General features: G+C 37.5%; 1 protein-coding gene across 30 annotated transcripts in view; it reads right to left on the reverse strand.

Moving 5' to 3' along the window:
* Window positions 1-19,667, reverse strand: part of NRCAM (neuronal cell adhesion molecule) — a 311,540-nt gene that overhangs the window by 7,677 nt on the left and 284,196 nt on the right. For 17 of the 30 annotated variants that reach the window (XM_032761443.2, XM_032761427.2, XM_032761453.2 and 14 more), the window contains 2 exons: window positions 5,285-5,416; window positions 4,392-4,470 (listed from right to left, as the gene is read on the reverse strand). In XM_032761443.2, coding sequence (XP_032617334.1) covers window positions 4,392-4,470; window positions 5,285-5,416 — 211 coding nt within the window. Of the gene's footprint in view, window positions 1-4,391; window positions 4,471-5,284; window positions 5,417-11,618; window positions 11,772-12,969; window positions 13,096-19,667 lie in introns of all 30 variants that reach the window. The other 13 variants (XM_032761416.2, XM_032761412.2, XM_058425934.1 and 10 more) reach the window with 1 other exon arrangement.

The following is a 19,667-nucleotide window of genomic DNA, read 5'->3' on the forward strand; positions in this document are numbered from 1 at the left end:
TATATATATATATATATATATCTACAAAGTATCCAGTATACAAGTATTGATACAATATCAAGTATATTCCTGATACTTAGATTCATGAATCAGGATCATTGTGCAGTGGAAAGAAATGTTCCTATCACAATGCTAAAACTGCATGACTTCTCCTGGGAGGACTCCCTGTACCACCCTCCTTCTATGCTGCCCACCTGGCTTTACCTTCCTGCTTCTGTTCCCTTGGTACCTTAGTTATATCTCTTTTCACTTTTCACACTCTGTTCATTGTTCTTTTACTTCCCTGCATCCATCACTAGGCTATAAATTCCCTGTGTGGGCCAAATTCTATTGGTTTGAACATTCCCAAGGCCTGGCATACAGTAGGCACTCATAAATACTGGCAGAATGAGTTCACTGTAAAATAATAGAGGAGACAGTGGGGATTTTAGAAATTTTTTAAAAAAATTCTAACATAAAACATTTCATTCCCTCTTAGTTTTATGATGGCAGACAAAGCATTGAAATATATCCTTTCCTTTCTCTTTCCTTAATAATAAATTTTTAGGGAGTTCAAATCGTTTTTCAACAGCACTTTGTTCAGAAGTGTGCACATCTGTTAAATCCTACTGAGTAAAATTCGGCAACAGCAGGTAAATCTGTGATAATTCTGTCTGATTTTCCTGTTGTTACCACCCTCCCATGGCCAAACCACATTGCAGCTCAAGTAACATTCATGACCCAAATACTCAAATACTCTTTCCTACCCACTCTCTAAAAGTCCATTATTATTCTACTCACAAGCCAGTTCACACTTGAGAGCAAAATAACTCTAATGTATATAACGAATGTGACACATCTTGGCATCATTCAAGCCTTATGAGCATGGGTTAGCATGCTCGCCACAAGCCCATGTTTACATGAATGACAAGATTCATGTGGCAAGAGCCACCAATTATGTAGTAAGTTACGAGTTCAAGTAACATGGGCATATGGTTTGTGACCTAGGTTTATTCTGGTTTTAAGGGAAATGGATCTAAAGAATAAAAAAATACTTACACTGTTGGTTGCATTGTTTCTCTGATTTTTCTATATGCTAGTAAGGATGCAGATCCTACTGTCTGTATAATTAAAGAAGCAAAGAAAGCTGCAGGCTTCCAACAGAGGGTAACTGCTTGGGGGTGGATGTCAGAGTAAGGGCACAGGGTTATAGCATATAATCACATTTGGCCACCAGTGAGGTTCTATCCCTCTTTGCACTATGAAATATCATCTGTCTCAGAGCCAGCCATGTAGAAACGGTTTCATCATCAGACTGGAGAATGAGCAAATCAGAAATGGAATTAATTTACACTTAGGCAATAGTCCTAATTTTGTGTGTGTCTGGTCAGCATAATAATTTATTTTTGGAATGAAAGAGAATAAGAATCAATAAATAATACAGAGCTCAAAACTTCCAGAAAGTGCAAAGCAGAGACAGGACCCTGGTGATCTCAGGAAGTGAATGACACTTAAATGTATTAAAAATAAAAGATTCTGTTAATAAACAGAACTGTTTTCATTAATTACAGCCTCTAAGATAATAAACACTTTTTGGATTTCTTTAAATAGAAAATAAACCAAAGGAAAACATTCTGAGGTAGTGTCAGGAAATCAAAGGACAAAGCCCTATCTTTGTAAATCAAAGTAAAAAATGTGGTTGGAATTTTGGGGAAGTGATTTTGCTTGTGGGATTGTCCTTATGAACTTTTAGTTTCATTGAAAAAATTACATCACTGAGTTATGTTTCAAGTTGAAGACACCCATCAGAACCTTATTTCCCTTGGCACCTCCCAAATTTATGTCATTACATGTATGACAAGTGTATAAGTGTTTTTGTCTTCGTGTCAATTGGGTTTGCACTCACTAAGCCCAAATGAAAGGTCTTTCTTTCCTGAGAAACTAAGGCCTAAAGACAGCTATTTGAAAACACTTTACCAACACAGCACATATAAACTAACACTAAGACAAAGAAATATGACCAAATAGATGTAAACACAGTGATTATGAGGCCAGTAACCAAATACTTGCCACGTACTGCTCCAGACACAAAATTCTATTAAAGTTGTTAGTAGATGGCTCATAGAAGAAAACAGAAATCATAGAACTATGAATCACAGGCAATGGCTGAGTTGAAAGTAAAACTAACAAGCTAGTTCATAAAACTCAACCTCCATTTTTTAAAATAGATCCAGGGGGTACACGTGCAAGTTTGTTACGTGGATACATTGTATAGTGGTGGGGTTTGGGCTTCTGGTATACCATCACCCAAATACCAACCTTGATTTTAGTCAAGTTTTAATGGAGTAGGCAGCAGTTATCTGGGAAAGTCACATGACCTCAAATCATGGTTTCACATTGCTGTAAGAGCAAGTTGATGTTTGAGACCCACGTGGTGAGCAGTACATTGCCAGATTCACTGAGGCATGATAATGTAGAATAGGAACCCATCACCATGTGGAAATGTATGAAGGACAATGGTTTATTTCCAATTCATGCAAATACATTTTTTTTTTCAGGCCACATTAAAGATTTTGCTTCATCACAATACATAAGGGAGTGGTATGCATATGCTGTAGATAATTATAGCCACAAGAACTCTTAGAAATAAGAAGTTATTTAGTAATTGTCAGCTTACCTGCTTTATAGGAGAAACATGTAGAAGGGTGAATTATTTCAGCGAAGTTCTACTCATCCAGATGCCCTAGGCTATAGGCTTCTGTAGGCTGCTCTAATGTGTTACAAAACCCTCTTGGGTGAACTGGGTGTGGACGCTGCATGAGGTTTTCATACACCTTCAGCTCCAGAACCAACTTCTGACATCAAGACAACCCTCACTACGCATTTTTCTGTACCATGAGATACAGAAATTCTGAGAACTTTTTGAAACCATAGTTATCTCTCTTTAAGAGATCAGAATATAAAAACTTAGGGGCTGAGATAATAAAGGAAAAACACAGGTATCTGCCTGGAAACTGATATGAAAATGATTTTATTGAAAATATATGTCTTTTTCTCAATCAGTTCTACATTTTTCATCCTTAGCATGTCACATGAAATTCTATGATATTGACATGATAGTGACATGGAAAAACCAAAAATGAGCTCTAGAGACAGGTAAAACTTAACATAAATATCTTCTCTACAAATGTTGCCTGGTAATCCCAACAGTAAAGTATTTTATTTCACCTAAAAGCCTCTTCATCTTGCCAACAATGTCTCAGAATGGGCTTAATGCATATTTAAAAGGTATTTTATATAAGCAAAGGGCTTCTAAAAAGAAAAAACAAGGTACAAAAGGTATTTTAAAAAGGTATACTTTTAGAATAACAGAATCCCCGCATTTTATTTAAATAAATACATATTTTGTTTCTGGTTTTTTTTTTTTTTTTTGAGATGGAGTCTCACTCTGTCATCCAGGCTGGAGTGCAATGGCGCGATCTCGGCTCACTGCAAGCTCCGCCTCCTGGGTTCACGCCATTCTCCTGCCTCAGCCTCCCGAGTAGCTGGGACTACAGGCGCCCGCCACCACGCCCGGCTAATTTTTTTTGTATTTTTAGTAGAGACGGGGTTTCACTGTGTTAGCCAGGATGGTCTCGATCTCCTGACCTCGTGATCTGCCCACCTCGGCCTCCCAAAGTGCTGGGATTACAGGTGTGAGCCATCGCGCCCAGCCCTGTTTCTGTTTTTAAACAAATCTAAATATTTTCCTTCTCTTGAAAAGATTTATCTTTGTTTAAAGAGAAGATTTTTTTAAAATTTAGCACATAGGTTATATTAACATTTTCCCTTAAGGATGGAGTCAAGCCAAGAATGTATTATCAAAGTTCTGTGAGTAACACATTGCCTGGAGGGCTATGACATTTCTTAATAATTAACAGCTTCTAAAACAATCTAGTCACCATTTCATGATTAAAGGGCAAGGGTATGGGTATTGTTTAGGAAAACTAGCTTCAAATTCTGGATGAAAAAGTGTGTTCCCGCTGGTTTCATTACAGCATGTTTAGAAGATGACAAGTATAGTTTTCTTTACAATGCAGGCGTTGGAGGGTCTTTTTTGTTGTTTTAATGCTCATAGTAGCACACTGGCTTTGCTAGATTGATCAATACAGTATGGGCCCGTGGAAAATATGATGACGCATTGGGAGACATCCCACCTCCAAAATTATGACTAAAATCAAAATTTAGTTTTAATGAAAAATGAAAACGTTTGACCATGAGGGACATGTAAACACGGAGACATGGAAGTATCCCTAAACTTATATTTGAGGAAAATATGAGATGTCAGACAGAGCATATTCTGGCTGAGTTCTATTCTCGGGACTGTGTTCATGTGGGCAGAGAAGATGAAGAGTAGAGAAGCAGGGCCTCACCTGTATTCTCCAAACGTCCCATCATCTTCCTTCATAGGCTGGATTTCAGGGTCAGCATGGGCATCTTCCTTTTCTTTAACTAAGAAATGCCAAAATGATATTATTATCTGTTGATCCTGTTCTTTCTTATTCAAAGTCCATGAGAGCATTCTTTGAGATAAACAGCAGTGAAAAATAATTCTATACACAAGTAGATGTTGTATAACCATATATATTGTGGCCGTGCATATATTTTGGTGTTTTAGTTATTTTTGAGGCAACCCAATAGAATGTACATTTTTTAACACATAAAGTTGACTAGTCTCTCACCTAATAAGTAATTTTTAAGTTTCTAAGATTTCCCTGTATTTTACCAATCTATTAACTATATTAATGATTGCAAATTGTTTTTGTAAGCCTATTCTTTCACAGATTTTTTTTTCTTGTCACTGAAGGGAAAATGGTCAGGTAAAGAAAATATAAATTTAATGGGCCCACTAAATTGAATAAACCATCACCTTATAGGGAAAACAATGTTACACATCACAAGATGAAGACTTAGTTCATGCATTACTTCCTCTGAAAAACTCCATGCACCTTCCCTGCAACTCTCTCCTTGCCAGTTGGTTTTAGGTGTTACTTCAGCATCCATAACTTATGTGGAGTCTAAGAAAGTAGGCTCACTAATGTTTTCAGAGAACAGATTGATTTACTCCTCCAAATGCCTTATGATTGTTGACAATGTTTAGGTTGCCATTATATAAAAAGGGATCAAAAGTCATTTGAAGAGAAAGTCCAAACTCATGGCTCTGGGAAGACATAATATTACAATCTACATGATTACCCCCATGATTTTTTTAGTTTAATGGATTATTATGTAGCATTATAAAGCAATTTTAATCTTTCTTTCTTACCTGGATATTTACCACCCTTGTTTCTTCTGATGAAGCAAACAATCAGCAAAATTAAGATAAGGAGAGCGACAGCACACATTAGACCAATGAACCAGCCCTGAGTTGCAATATCCACCTGCCGGCTTGCCATCGCTGGAAAACAAATCAACGGTGTTGGTGGCAATAAGTTAGGGGGAGATGGGAACTGCTGCAGTCTCTCAGAGTAAAAAATTGCCACGTTATGTGAGCTTTAGTATGTTTTACCTGTGGCCCCAAATTAGGATCTGTCAATTATTAATCAGGAATTACATAAATAATTAACTTTGAAAAATCTTCATTCATTAAAAAATTCAAATAGAGAAATCTGAATAATGATAACATTAAATGCTAACAACCCCTGGTGAACACCGCATTCACAGTTATTTTCACTATATATTCTCAATAAAAACAAATTCCTAAACCAATTAAAGTATTCACTGATAACAATACATTTTACATTAAGTACAATGAGAAAAATATAAAACTGAGTTTTAAACAGAACAGAACGTATACATCTAATTGAGTATTTTCTCTTCAAAGGAACTGCTTTTAGAGGCTAAACTGTCCTTGCAAGGCTGTTGCCATTTTCAATATTTTTTAGAAATCTGTTAAAAAAGAAAACGGTCTACACAAGAAACCTTTCCAGATCAGGAAAACAGCCATATTGTTTTATATAACATCTCAATTTGCACCCAAAATATTACTTAGATTTGTTATTCATCTCATTCACAAGAGTTGGTTCTGAGTGGAAATTTCTGAAAAACCAAATCCACCCTCAAAGAATCAATATTTGTTATTGCTAAGGATCCATTAAAAAGACTGGAATATCTCTCAGTCAGTGAAATCATTATTTGCCTAAGTGACCAGTTCGAAAAGAAAGTACTCACTTATGTGTATACATATCCTTTCAGTTTGCATCTATTCTGTTTAATAAATGTGAAACCCCTTATCCATCAGTCATAATATGCAAAATTTCTAAGGAAACCACAGAATAATTAGCATTTCGGGTATTATTTTAAAGTATCAATCTTATGGGAAAACGTGCAGCATCAATGGCTATTCAGACATGCCCATGCAGATTTGCTTAATTAGTATAAATTCTTTTTTAAAAGACCTTTATTTTTTCTCTTTTGACCATAATCAAGATAAAACATTTTCTTCTTTTGACTCTATAAGCATGCTTATATCATGCTTTTAATTTGACTGAATTTCTCCCGAATATATTTTACACAGTTGAGTTAGGTGTGTGTGATCTCTGGATGCAGAAATAAACATGACTATGCATATCCCAGGTTCTGCTAATGTCGCAAAAATAGCACCTCATTGCCTCTTTTTCTCCATACAAAGTTTAGGGAGAAAAAGGAAATGCTAAAAATCAAGTGTGAAGAGGAAGGTTAAAAAAAATATGGACATATGTAGAAGAAATAAAACGAGAAGCAAAAATACCTTATTTGAAATACAAGTCAAAGGCTGGTAGCCTTTTCCCAATAGGCCCTCATGCCTCATTAGTTAGAGAAGTTTTGAGCTGTATCATAGCCACACACAAGTATAGCACCAGTTTAGGTAGTTTCCTCTTTCCATATACATACCATAGTCATGATGATGAAGATGAAGACAACGGTAATAACACTGACGGCTAACAGTTTTGGACCCTTACCATAGGCTAGGCACTGTGCTGAAGGCACATCTCACTTAATCTTTACAACAATTCTCTGAGGTAGGCATCAGAAATAAATCCATGCCCAGAGAAGATTAAAAACTTGCCCAAGAGTTGGAGCAACCTGTGTCTGACTGACCCCAGAAAATATGCTACTAGCCATTATACTGCTATAATGCATTCCTAAAAACAATGCAGATACCAAATCTGCGAAAGTCTTAAGTTAAAGAATAAAATGCTATAGGCACTTTCTATTCTGAGACAGGCAAAAAGGTATTAAAAGTCCATCATTACATCCTCTTTGGCAACATATTTCTTTCAATTAATGCCTGGTCTGTGCTTTTTCTTCAAAACTGAACCAAAAACCAAATGGCATTAAGTCTCTTAAGCATTTGACTAAAGTTAGTTCTTGTTTTCAGTGTGCTGATTTACAGCCTTGTCATAAATACATTCAGCATTTACATTTTTCATCTAATTAAATGCAACTAAAAAGGGAAAAACAAGATACTCAGGTACTACCAGAGATATTGTTCTACAAGGATGGTGACTGCCAAAATCGAACTACTGACTGGCAGTTTGCTGCTATGCAACCATGCAAAAACTGGATGGGTGTTTGATGGGTGGTATACAAACATCCACATTGATTTTGAATTTTTGCTTCTATGTCTAAAGAAAAAAAGTATTGAATATTTCACTGCCCTATTATTTAAAATAGGCAGACACAATATGGTAATAGGTGCATGTGTGCACACACACAGTCACATTCACACACACACAAGTACACCAGAAATTGATATAAAACAGAAATTGTGTAAATGGAATAAAAACTTCTGTTGACTTTCCATCCATGAAAGATTTAAATTCCAGAATGATTAAAAGAGGCTTGAAGCCTTTTCAGACCAATCTAAAATCATCTGGGACATACAAATCCAAGCCATAACCACGATCATGCATCACACACACACACACACACACACACACACACACACACACACACACACACACACACACGCATAACCCCACAGAGAGAGAATTAAACCTATGGGGGTTTTCCTTCTAGAATCAGTTTCAATGGGTGGATATCACCCATTGAAGGGCTGGGTAGCGGAGTAAAAGAGAATCTTCATTACTTGATTTTTTTAACAATAAAATTATATTCATGTATTATTTGAGTAATCCACAAAATGATAAATTAAACACATATAAATAACATGAAAATAGAAAATATGGCAGGAGAATGAGATTTGCTTTGTTTTCTGAAAGTCAGCTTTACAACAGTCTTCTGCTCTGGTGTTGCTTCCTGCCATGGATATCTGTGCTCTGTGGTAGGAGGTCTCTGAGGAAAACGCTCTTGAGTCCTCAGAACCATAAAATCAACATAGAAGAGAGACAGGGTGAGGGAAACGGTTATTTGTTCTCTACTATTTATGAAGAATGCACTATGGATGAAAATGTCCTGTTCAAATGCTTAGACATCAAATGCTTAGATGAGTTTAGGAAGAGCAAAATGTGACCTTAACCAAAGTTTGGAGACACTGACAAAAAAGCTGTTGGGCCTCGTGAAAACAAATCTGTTTTAAATCCCTTGTGATGATAAGAAAGACTGGGTAATTGAGGGACAGAGGTAAAAAAGGAAGGGGAGGAGGTGAATGGCGTTAATGAGAGGTCATATCTGGTCATACCAGATGGGGTGGCACTAAAGAGAGGTCAAACGGGGGCGGGAAGTGGCGCTAATGAGCAGTCATACCAGGTGGGGTGGTGGTAATGAAAGGTCATACCAGGTGGGGTGGTGGTAATGAAAGGTCATACCAGGTGGGGTGGCGCTAATGAGCAGTCATAGAGGTGGGGTGGCGGTAATGAGCAGTCATACAGGTGGGGTGGCGGTAATGAAAGGTCATACCAGATGGGGTGGTGGTAATGAGAGGTCATACTAGGTGGGGTGGCGGTAATGAAAGGGCATACCAGTAGTACGGGGAAGAAGCGCAGCATCAGGACACTGCCTATCTCGTTTTTCAGTTTGTGCCATAGGAAAAAAATTAAGAAATATACCTTAAAAATCCAGACTATAAAAGGGAGAGATGGTGTAATGGTAGGAAGATTCATGAAACAACTGTAGATGAAAGTTGAGTCTAGGGTCCTAAAATGAGCAGAAATCAGAGAAAGAGAGAGAAGTAGATCATGAATGCAGAGTTCAAAAATTAGCCAATGATATGCCATGCCAAATATTGACATCCTTACACCGCGGAACCCAGCGGGAGGAGAGGAGAGGAGGGGGAGGGGAGGGGAGGGGAGAGGAGAGGCAAGGGGAGGGGAGCAAGAGCAGGAGCAGGAGCAGTGGAAGACGGTGCTTTCACACTGGAGTTAACCCAGCAGCCCCAAAGGATGAAGCATTGTGAACTGGGAAAAGGGAGGCAGTGTAATGGTAAACTGAGGCATTCTAGAATGCTGGCAGCATTTGCTCTTACAGGTGATGTGTTAACTAAGGTCACTAGAGTTGAATCAACATTTGTTCTTTTTAATACATTTATATGTAAAAAGTGACAAGAACTGGTTGTGACCTTGTCCTGTCTCTCCATCACTGGCACACAAGAAGGCCCACCTATCACGATTCCTCACCTCGAACTATCTGGCAGTTGCTGCTGGAACTGTAGGCATTACACTGCTGAGTGAAAAATAATTTTCTAAGGGAGTTGTCTTTTGTCCTATAAAAGGACAAAAAATGCTACAACTTGATTTTAAGGGTGAATCTAACTTTGGATAAAGTCACTTTTTCCTTTCCTAAACATTTCTAACAATTTTAACAACAGGTCATTTTTATACATAGTAGATTCTTCATAAATAATCCAGAACCAGTAACCACGTGCAGCCTGCAGGGGTCCAGAATTACTGATGGGATATACCAAGTGTTGACTGAAGCTGCCCTTTCTGAGACAGCCTGTCCTCCTTGGCCTGTGGACCTTTGTGACCTTGCAGTGGGGGTATAGTGAGGGCCTTTCTTCAGGAGATGGAAGGACAAGCTTCTAATCCCAGCTCTATCACGTTCCTACTGGGCGACCTGGCAGGTACTCCACCTTTCTGACTTGAGGGGTAAGTGGAGTAATAATGGTGCCTACATCATAGGATTGTTGTAAGGACTGAATGAGAAAACCACTTCCTGCTGTATAGGAGAGCTGACTAATTGCTAGTCCCATTACTATTATTAGCATTCCAGCTATATATGAAGACAATATCTACTTGAACTTTTAGTATTTCTAAAATAAAAGTTATCAATAACAAACAAAAACCTTGTAAACTAGCTACGAATTGATTAGATATTCCCCTTTTAAGCTTAACACACTGGTTTCCTAGAACTATGTATATAAATGGATATGAAATACAAAGAACAGAATAAAATGTGTGGTTTTCTTAAAACATTATGATTTTAGCAAATGAATATCTTTAAAATATAGTTTAATACATTATTGTTGTTGGTTTCTTTTTAAAAACCACTTATGATTTATATTTTTCTAAATTGTAAAAACTGACTTTAAAAATCATAATGCTTTGTTAATGAAAGTCACAAAAAATACATTGTGTAATGTATTCTACAGGATATGCACATTTCTTTAAGAATGCATGGAGTGACTGAAAATAACAAGGGGGTATGAACCACAGACTGAACATGTACCACAAACAACTCTTGTTGAAATGTAAGTAAGCAGGGATTGTTCTCCATCTAGTGAGCAAATATGAATGTTCTCGTATTTCATATGAACATTTTTCTTTTAGAAACTTCACTTTTTACTTGTATATTTTGTTAATATTCACATAAGTAAATATATACAGGCAGTAAAATTTGGTGTGATAAAAAATGTAGCATATGAATTGTACAAGTTCTTGTTCCATACAAATGTAATAATATCTGTATCAGTTGTCTAAACTGACTGCAGGGTTCTGCTGGGTTGTAGGCCATTTTGAAATAAAGAATTGTGACTTTCTTTCTTTTATTTATTTATTTATTTATTTTGAGACGGAGTCTTACTCTGTCACCCAGGCTGGAGTGCAATGGCACAATCTTGGCTCACCGCAACCTCTGCCTCCCGGGTTCAAGCAACTCTCCTGCCTCAGCCTCCTGAGTAGCTGGGATTATAGGCGCCCACCACCACGCCCAGCTAATTTTTGTATTTTTAGTAGAGACGGGGTTTCATCATGTTGGCCAGGCTGGTCTCAAACTCCTGACCTCAGGTGATCCGCCTGCCTCGGCCTCCCTAAGTGCTAGGATTACAGGCGTGAGCTACCGCACCCGGCCAGAATTGTGACTTTCTTATAAGTTCTTTCATCTTCAAAAGCACTTTAAAAATTTCAGTTTAACAGTGAGGGAAAGTTTATACATGTGATATGAACAATTGAATTCTTTAAATAATACGTTAAAATCATATTTAAGTCTATTTTTGTGATGGTTTTGGGTAATAATGTGGCTAGATGATTTGCCTAATTCCATAATTCATTCGATATAAAGAACCAAAGACAAAAACCAAAACTCCCAACCCAACAGGGCCCCATAGAAAGACATTGATGCCCTACCCATAACACAGCTCCACCAGCCCCCATCTCCAGTTGGAGCACCTGGCGGCCTCCACCTCTGAGCGGGAGCCAGAACAGGTGTGGTGTGCACCTCACCTGGGCCTGTCTCAAACACATCCTCTGAACTCACAAAACCAGAGTCCCCCACAGCACCAACTCGAACTTTGTAAGCTGTTCCTGGCATTAGACCCTTTAACCCAAAGAAGCTCCGAGAACCATTTACAATTTCTTTTCTCCATTCTTCTTTGCCTATGGAAATTTTGCAAAAACAACACATTTGAATATTTTAAGGGACCGGAAGTCACTTAATGCTTCAAGAAAGGAAAATTCTTTATAAGCTAAAGACAAGATGTAGAATGCTTAGGTTTACCATTTTAGATTATTATAAATGTAGTCATGTCAAACAAATCAATTAAAATGACCTACAGGAAAATATCCTCAAAGAAAAACAGAGTGGGTATCTAGCTTGCTTATAAATTGTATATATCCCCATTGTATTAATTCTCCCCTTTAATACAAAGGAAAGTTCTTTATCTGCACCTTGCCTTATAAAACTGTTGAGTTTCTCTAAAGATGTTTCTCAAAAGAACTGTTATACATTAATTAGCTTAAGTGAACTATGGAAAGAATTGTTTTTTACGATTCACAAGATGAATCTTTTAGTAAACTTAAATGCCTTCCAATGTATCCAATTAATCGATTCAACCTTGCCCAAGTATTGGTTTTTCTAAAGGGATCGTAATTTCTAAAAATATTTACTTGCATGATAAAGGCTTAAACAGAAAGTTGGACTCTGTTCAACATTTTGTCACAAACATTTATTGGCCACCTCATTTGTTCTACGTGAGCACACTGCACTTGGGGGGGGTACTGGGTTTTTATAAACTGCTGAAAGTGAAAGCTGCCCCATCTCCCAGTAGGTGTGGCCAGGATCTACAAAGAGTGCCTGACTTGAGAATACATCAAACGTTAAAACATAATGAATGCTCTCCCAAAGTATTAATTTTCTGCAGTTTCTTATAAAATTCGGTTGGGCTAGTTAGGGCAAAATGAATACTTTCAAGTCAGTTTGATTTCTGTTACTTCAAGGTCCGATTTGAAAAAAAACCTTTTCTTCTTTCCTACTTGTACTTGCAAATATAATTATTCCTTCTTATTCATGTTTATGTGTTGTGGGCACAGAATTAGTTTTAAGTACTACAATATGAAAATAACATACGTAATGGAACATATGCCCTCTGTTATTAATAACACAAAAAAGCAATTCCTAATTGTACATATAATATGTGGTAGGCTGATGGTTCACTATAATTTTTTTAGATAACTCATTCATTTAATTGGATCAAGTTATTTTTCAAGATGATCCATAGTAAATTCTTAAGAATGTTTTTAATCTTTTAAAATGCATCCCCCAAATTAAAAATCGGGTAATGAAATTGTTTCTTACTGCCTGCTACACCATATTCAACATAAAAGTTCACATGCTCTGGTCCCTCATATTCCCAACTGATATTGGCATAGGTCTCAGCAGCTGCGGCAGTAAGATTGCTGATCCTGGGATTTACTGCTTGAACTAAACATACAATAGAAAAATAAAACAAACAATCATATTGCAGCACCATACACACGAATATAAAATAAGTTTAAATACTCCGAAATTGTGCAAATAGAATTAAATAAGAATTTACTGCTAAAATTTAGGGTTCACTCATGCTTTGCTTTCATTACAGAAAGGTTTTTGTTTCTTAAATTCAGCACTAGGAAATAAGTTAATAATCAGAAATAATGACACATAATATTAAAATTTATGAGTTCTATTATATGGGTTCTGAACAATGTTAACTGTTGTCCGTTAGAAACAGTCCTGGGAAATTTCACCATCTTCATTTACTAATGTGTGATGGAGAAGGGGATTGCTGAACAATCCCAGGGACAGACGTCGTCATGGAATGTCAGAGACCCCAAGGTAAAACCCCATACTATGTGGCTACTTTTCAAATCTATTTGTCATCTCAATGCAGGTCTTTAAAAAATCTGTGTTGGTGTGACAGAGAATGCCCCTTTGAACAGTGTTTTTTGATCTGTTTTAAAAAACAGACTTCTTTGAGTATCACTGGGGAACTCAGGGACCCCAGGTAAGGAACCCCTGCTTTAGAGAATGATGGATGGTTAGGGTATGTTGGAAGAGAAGCTACAAAAGGAATTTCTAGATGTGTTCTATCAGAAGTTAAGAAAGAATAAATAAAAGGAGTAAAAACTATTTCATGTAACATTTCCTAGAGAGCAAGACAATCTTACCTGTTAACTGTTTGTTACAAAGCATTTTCTGAAAAATCATAGTGCAACCTAAATAGCTTCTTAAAAATCCGAATTATGGAGACCAGATGATGCTACATGCTTGCTACTGGGTAAAGACAACATCTAAAGTCATTAAAAAATGTTATTTGAATACCTGAGGCAGGCAATTCTATCAGTCCTACCTCAATAGCTTAAACTAAAAATGAAACATTTACAGATGTGTTAACTTGGGTAGTTAAAAAAGAAGATCAATTTATTATCTCACATAAAATTTACTAGGATAGTAAATCAGACAGCATCAATGGGTTTAGCAAGACATTAAATTATATTCTAAGATATGTTTATAAAATGTAGAAGCTAAAGACCTTTGTTCAAATAAATGTAATAAAATTACATTTCTTAGAATTAAGAAAAGAAAGATATTAAAGCGGTTAAATAATGCTTTTGACTTCTGAAATACAATTCAACAACACATGCAAATTTTGTATCTCTTTGTGCTAAGCATGGGGAAACAGCAGAGGGCAAAACTGATTACTGAATTATGCAGAGTCCTTCTGTGGACCTCATTAATTTTAGTTTTCTGAGATTTTCTTCTTATAGGAAAAAATAATAGGAATATGATCAATCAATGACAGTAAATATGCACACGTGTAAAACATTGATGGCAACCCAGGAAAAACATAAATTTTCTTAAAAAATTTTGGAATACTGAAACAGGAATTTAATCTTGGAGTAATATGGAAGATGTTCGAGGCAGAACCATAATACTTCTAACACAAGAGCATTTACTAACAGAAGAGCAAAATACTTCTAACAGAAGAGCATTTAGTTTCTTCTTATATTTTACATTGGTTTCTATGGGTGCTCCCTTCTCAGAGTTTCTTCTCTAAACTGTTTATTATTATTATTTTGTTTCTAGTTTTATTGAAATGAAATCAGTATCTCTACGAGTATCGACTCTCCTATGTTCATTGCAGCATTATTCACAGTAGTCAAGACATGAAAACAACCTAAATATCCATTGACAGATGAATGGATAAAGACATTACCATATATATATATATATATATATATATACACATATTTACGGAATGGAATATTATTCTGACTTTAAAAAAAAGGAAATCCTGCCATTTGCAACAACATGGATGAACCCGGAGGATACTATGCTAAATAAAACAATCCAGACACAGAAAGGCAAATATTGCATGATCTCACTTAAATGTGTGTGAAAGGAAAATAAATCTTTGGGCCCCAAAATCACTAAGCTAAAGGGAAAAGTCAATCTGGGAACTGCTTAGGACAAACCTGCCTCCCATTCTTTTCAAAGTCATTCTTCTGCTCACTGAGATAAATGCGTATCTGATTGCCTCCTTTGGAGAGGCTCATCAGAAACTCAGAAAGAATGCAACCGTTTGTCTCTCACCTACCTATGACCTAGAAACTCCCTGCTTCAAGTTGTCCCTCCTTTCCAAACCAAACCAATGTTCATCTCGCATGTGTTGATTGATGTCTCATATCTCCCTAAAGTGTATAAAACCAAACTGTGCTCTGGTCACCTTGGGCACATGTCTTCAGGGTCTCCTGAGCTATGGGTATGTCACGGGCACATGTTCTCAACCTGGGCAAAATAAACTTTCTAAATTAACTGAAACCTGTCTCAGATTTTTGGGGTTCACATGTGGAATCTAAAAAAGTTATACTTAGAGAAAGAGTGTAGAATAGTGGTTGCCAGGGGCTAGGGGTGGGGTGGGGTTGGGGAAATGGAAGATGTTGGTCAAAGGGTACAAACTTTCAGTTATAAGATGAACAAGTTCTTGAGATCTAATGTACAGCATTATATTACTAATTATAGTTAATAATAAAGTATTATACACTGGAAATTTGCATTTAGCTTATTCTTAAAGGTACCCAGAAAAGATACCACAATTTCCTAAGGCATGCTGTTTAGCCACTCTCACCATAGAGAATTCGAACTCTCCTTCCTTTTAATCCCCACTCATCCACCTTCTCACTCACAGAGCACCTATGTTGTACCATACAAGGGAGCTCTACTGTCCCCTTTCTCTGGGCTTTCCCAACGGGCTGCTTCCGGTGTGCCTCTCCCAACTGTAAGTCTTCCTCTGTAGATACCGCCAGTGTAGTTACCCACATTTTAGCTGCTGAAACTATAACTCTTATCTAGCCACTTCTCTGTTTAAAACTCTGCCTATAGGTAAATACAAATTCCTTAGCAAAGCATTCGCGGCCGTTCAGAGCTGTTACCATCTGGCCCCACCCACTGCTCCAGTCCCATCTCAGGGTCTTCTCTTTTCCACACACTCTCTACAAGTCAGCCTAAGCGGACCGCTTGGTATAACCCAGACATCCGGTATGTTTTCAAACTCCATGTGCTTATGACCCCTACCAAGACTTTACACACTGCAACTCCCTGACTCATCTGCCAAAAATAAAACAAAACAAAAAACTGGGCTTCAAGGCCCAGTTCAATATTATTTTCTTTGTGAAGCTTTTCCTGATCCTGCTTGGCAAAATAAATGGTTCACGCTTCTATATTCAGATAACATTTTGCCCCAATTTCTAGTTTAACGTCAATTTATTATTACTCTTTCTATATGTTGGTCTTACCTGCCAGATTTTTTTTTTTTTTTTTTTGAGACAGAGTCTCGCTCTGTCGCCCAGGCTGGAGTGCAGTGGCGCAATCTCGGCTCACTGCAAGCTCCACCTCCCGGGTTCACGCCATTCTCCTGCCTCAGCCTCTCCGAGTAGCTGGGACTACAGGCGCCCGCCACGACGCCCGGCTAATTTTTTTGTATTTTTAGTAGAGACGGGGTTATTTTAAGCATGTCAAGGCCAGGGTTTGTCTTACTGTCTTTATATACAGCTTTTTTTTTTTTTTTTTTGAGACGGAGTCTCACTGTCGCCCAGGCTGGAGTGCAGGGGCACGATCTTGGCTCACTGCAGGCTCTGCCCCCCGGGGTTCACGCCATTCTCCTGCCTCAGCCTCCCGAGTAGCTGGGACTACAGGCGCCCGCCACCACGCCAGGCTAATTTTTTTTGTATTTTTAGTAGAGACGGGGTTTCACTGTGTTAGCCAGGATGGTCTCGATCTCTTGACCTCATGATCTGCCTGCCTCGGCCTCCCAAAGTGCTGGGATTACAGGCGTGAGCCACCGCGCCCGGCCTATACACAGCTTCTTAAACAAAGGTGGGTGCATTTTATGTGCCAGAGAGACATTCACTGTTGAACTGATTGAACCTTCTATGCTTCTAGATGTCTTGTTTTGTTTTCGTATAGGCCAAAAAAGGAATTTTATTTTGTATTTACTGGTTCTTTAGTAAAATAATGTAGTGAGAGTCAGATCACAGAAGGGATTCACCACTAGCTGATCCTCAATGCTCTTCTCTGCTCACTCCTAATTAGTTGACCATAGTAGGCTGCAAGTTAGGTCAAGAATGCAGATTCCTGCCTTGCCAGTTAGTTTATCCCTGTTTCTGTATTCCAACTAATTATCCTATAAAAGTATTTTGATGCTTGGTCCTCAGAGTGCCAGATTACATGCAATGGATATGGCACTGTGGATCATCAGCAATACTGGGAACATAAATCTTTTTGAGCCTGCACGTTTTTGGTTCATTTCTATACATGCCTTCACAGTCTACTTCCTAGAATTCCAGACCCTGAAATCATTTATTTATTTATTTATTTATGAAATGGAGTCTCGTTCTGTCGCCCAGGCTGGGGTGCAGTGGTGCAATCTTGGCTCACTGCAGCCTCTGCCTCCTGGGTTAAAACAATTCTCCTGCCTCCGCCTCCCAAGTAGCTAGGACTACAGGTGTGTACCACCACGCCTGGCTAATTTTGGTATTTTTAGTAGAGATGGGGTTTCACCATGTTGGCCAGGCTGGTCTCGAATTCCTGACCTCAAGTGATCTGCCTGCCTCAGCCTCCCAAAGTGCTGGGATTACAAGCATGAGCCACCACACCCAGCCTCATTTAAAGAGACGTAGAAATTGAAAAATACGCCAATCAACTATAATTCCTACACAAATATTGAGAGCTTTAATCCAACAAAGAAAAGGACAAAAATAAATGACTCAAAGGTCTTGAGTATTTAATTATATTGAGGAGAATGGTAAGAAGAAGGGTTAGTATGGCATCATATAGTTAATTGAATTATCCTGGGTTTTCCTTCAGGTTTATAATCCTTTTGTAATTATACATTTGAAAACTTAGGTTTCATTAACATCTCTTAAAATCTGCAAGAAAACTTTAAAATGTAAACTCAGATACATTTCTTTTCCCCTCTTTGACCAGAAATGAATTAAAACCACTTTTCATGAAATCATAATTCATAATAAAATCATATCAGATGTTGATGCAGCTTTTTTTTTGTTTTTTGAGATGGAGTTTCGCTCTTGTTGTCCAGGCTGGAGTGCAATGGTGCAATCTCAGCTCACTGCAACCTCTACCTCCTGAGTTCAAACAATTTTCCTGCCTCAGCTTCCTGAGTAGCTGGGATTACAGGCTCCCGCCAATACGCCCAGCTAATTTTTGTATTTTTAGTAGAGATGGGGTTTCATCATGTTGGCCAGGCTGGTCTTGAACTCCTGACCTCAGGTGATCTGCCCACCTCAGCCTCCCAAACTGTTGGGATTACAGGTGTGAGCCACCACGCCCGGCCATGTTGATGCATCTATAGCTAAGGATATCACATGTTTCCTCTCTATTCATCTCTTATTTATTCCCTTTTGTCCTGATTTAAATAAAAATTTAAAAGATACATTTAAAACATTAAAATTTGGAAGGATAGTGGAGAACTTTAATTTCTCTCCTGTCACAGAGCAGTTAAACTCCACATGGAGAAGGGAAATAGAGAAGAGGATAGAATTCATTTTCAGATTGAAAAAAAGAAGTATTTTTAAGGAAGGAAGAAAACCCAGGATCACAAATTATGCTTGAGCAGTTTAAAGTCTTACTAGCAAAATATCCTCTTACGTAAGCCATACTTAACTACTGCTATACTATTAAAATAAACCATATTAAAATTAAGGTCAGGGTTAGCTTTATTTCCCCCTATTTAAACACTATTCTTTTCTTATCTGAGATCCATCAGATTTTAATACTGGGGGCTTAATGAACTTTCAGGCACTCCATTTTTGCTTGTCTCTCTAATCATAAGTAGCTCACAATTCAAATTAGTAACATCAAATGGTAAAACCAAAACTCTTTAAATATAGATTTTAGTTTTAATTTATTAAAAACAGAGGGGTGATGTTTTTCCAGTGGAGTGCCTATCTACTTCTAACGTGACAAGTCCATTGAGAATTCAGACTTGCTTCACAGACAGCCCTGCTGAAGCACAATTTCTCTGCTATCAGCTCTAGGCACAGCCACAGTGACATGTCCACTGCGTAGGAAACAAGGCCAGGCTTTTAGTGAAATGCTCCAATTGAAGTTATACAGCAGTATATTATTGTAAAACAACTAATGATTTTAATTGATATCTAATTATCATAGGAAGGAAGTATACAACTAAACAGAAGTAAGTTTACATCATTCTATGATATAGAAATTTTGAATTTTTACAACTTCATCCTTTCAAGTCTAAAAATACAAATATAATACTCTTAAGATTACTGAAAATGGCTTAATTCTTATTCAATAACTCCAAAATCTATCGGATTGATATTTTGTAATTTACCAAAGCTCTGAATATAAGCAAATTTCTAAGCAAATAGAATAAATCTATCAAGTCTAAGCTCAAAAGAGTTGAATAACATAGGGCAAAGCACATTTTTCTCTTGGTCTTCCTTTTCTTCATTCCTGTTTATACTCACCTGATG

The sequence above is a fragment of the Hylobates moloch genome, unplaced genomic scaffold (assembly GCF_009828535.3).
Source record: "Hylobates moloch isolate HMO894 unplaced genomic scaffold, HMol_V3 SCAFFOLD_1, whole genome shotgun sequence".
NCBI classification, from domain to species: domain Eukaryota; kingdom Metazoa; phylum Chordata; class Mammalia; order Primates; family Hylobatidae; genus Hylobates; species Hylobates moloch.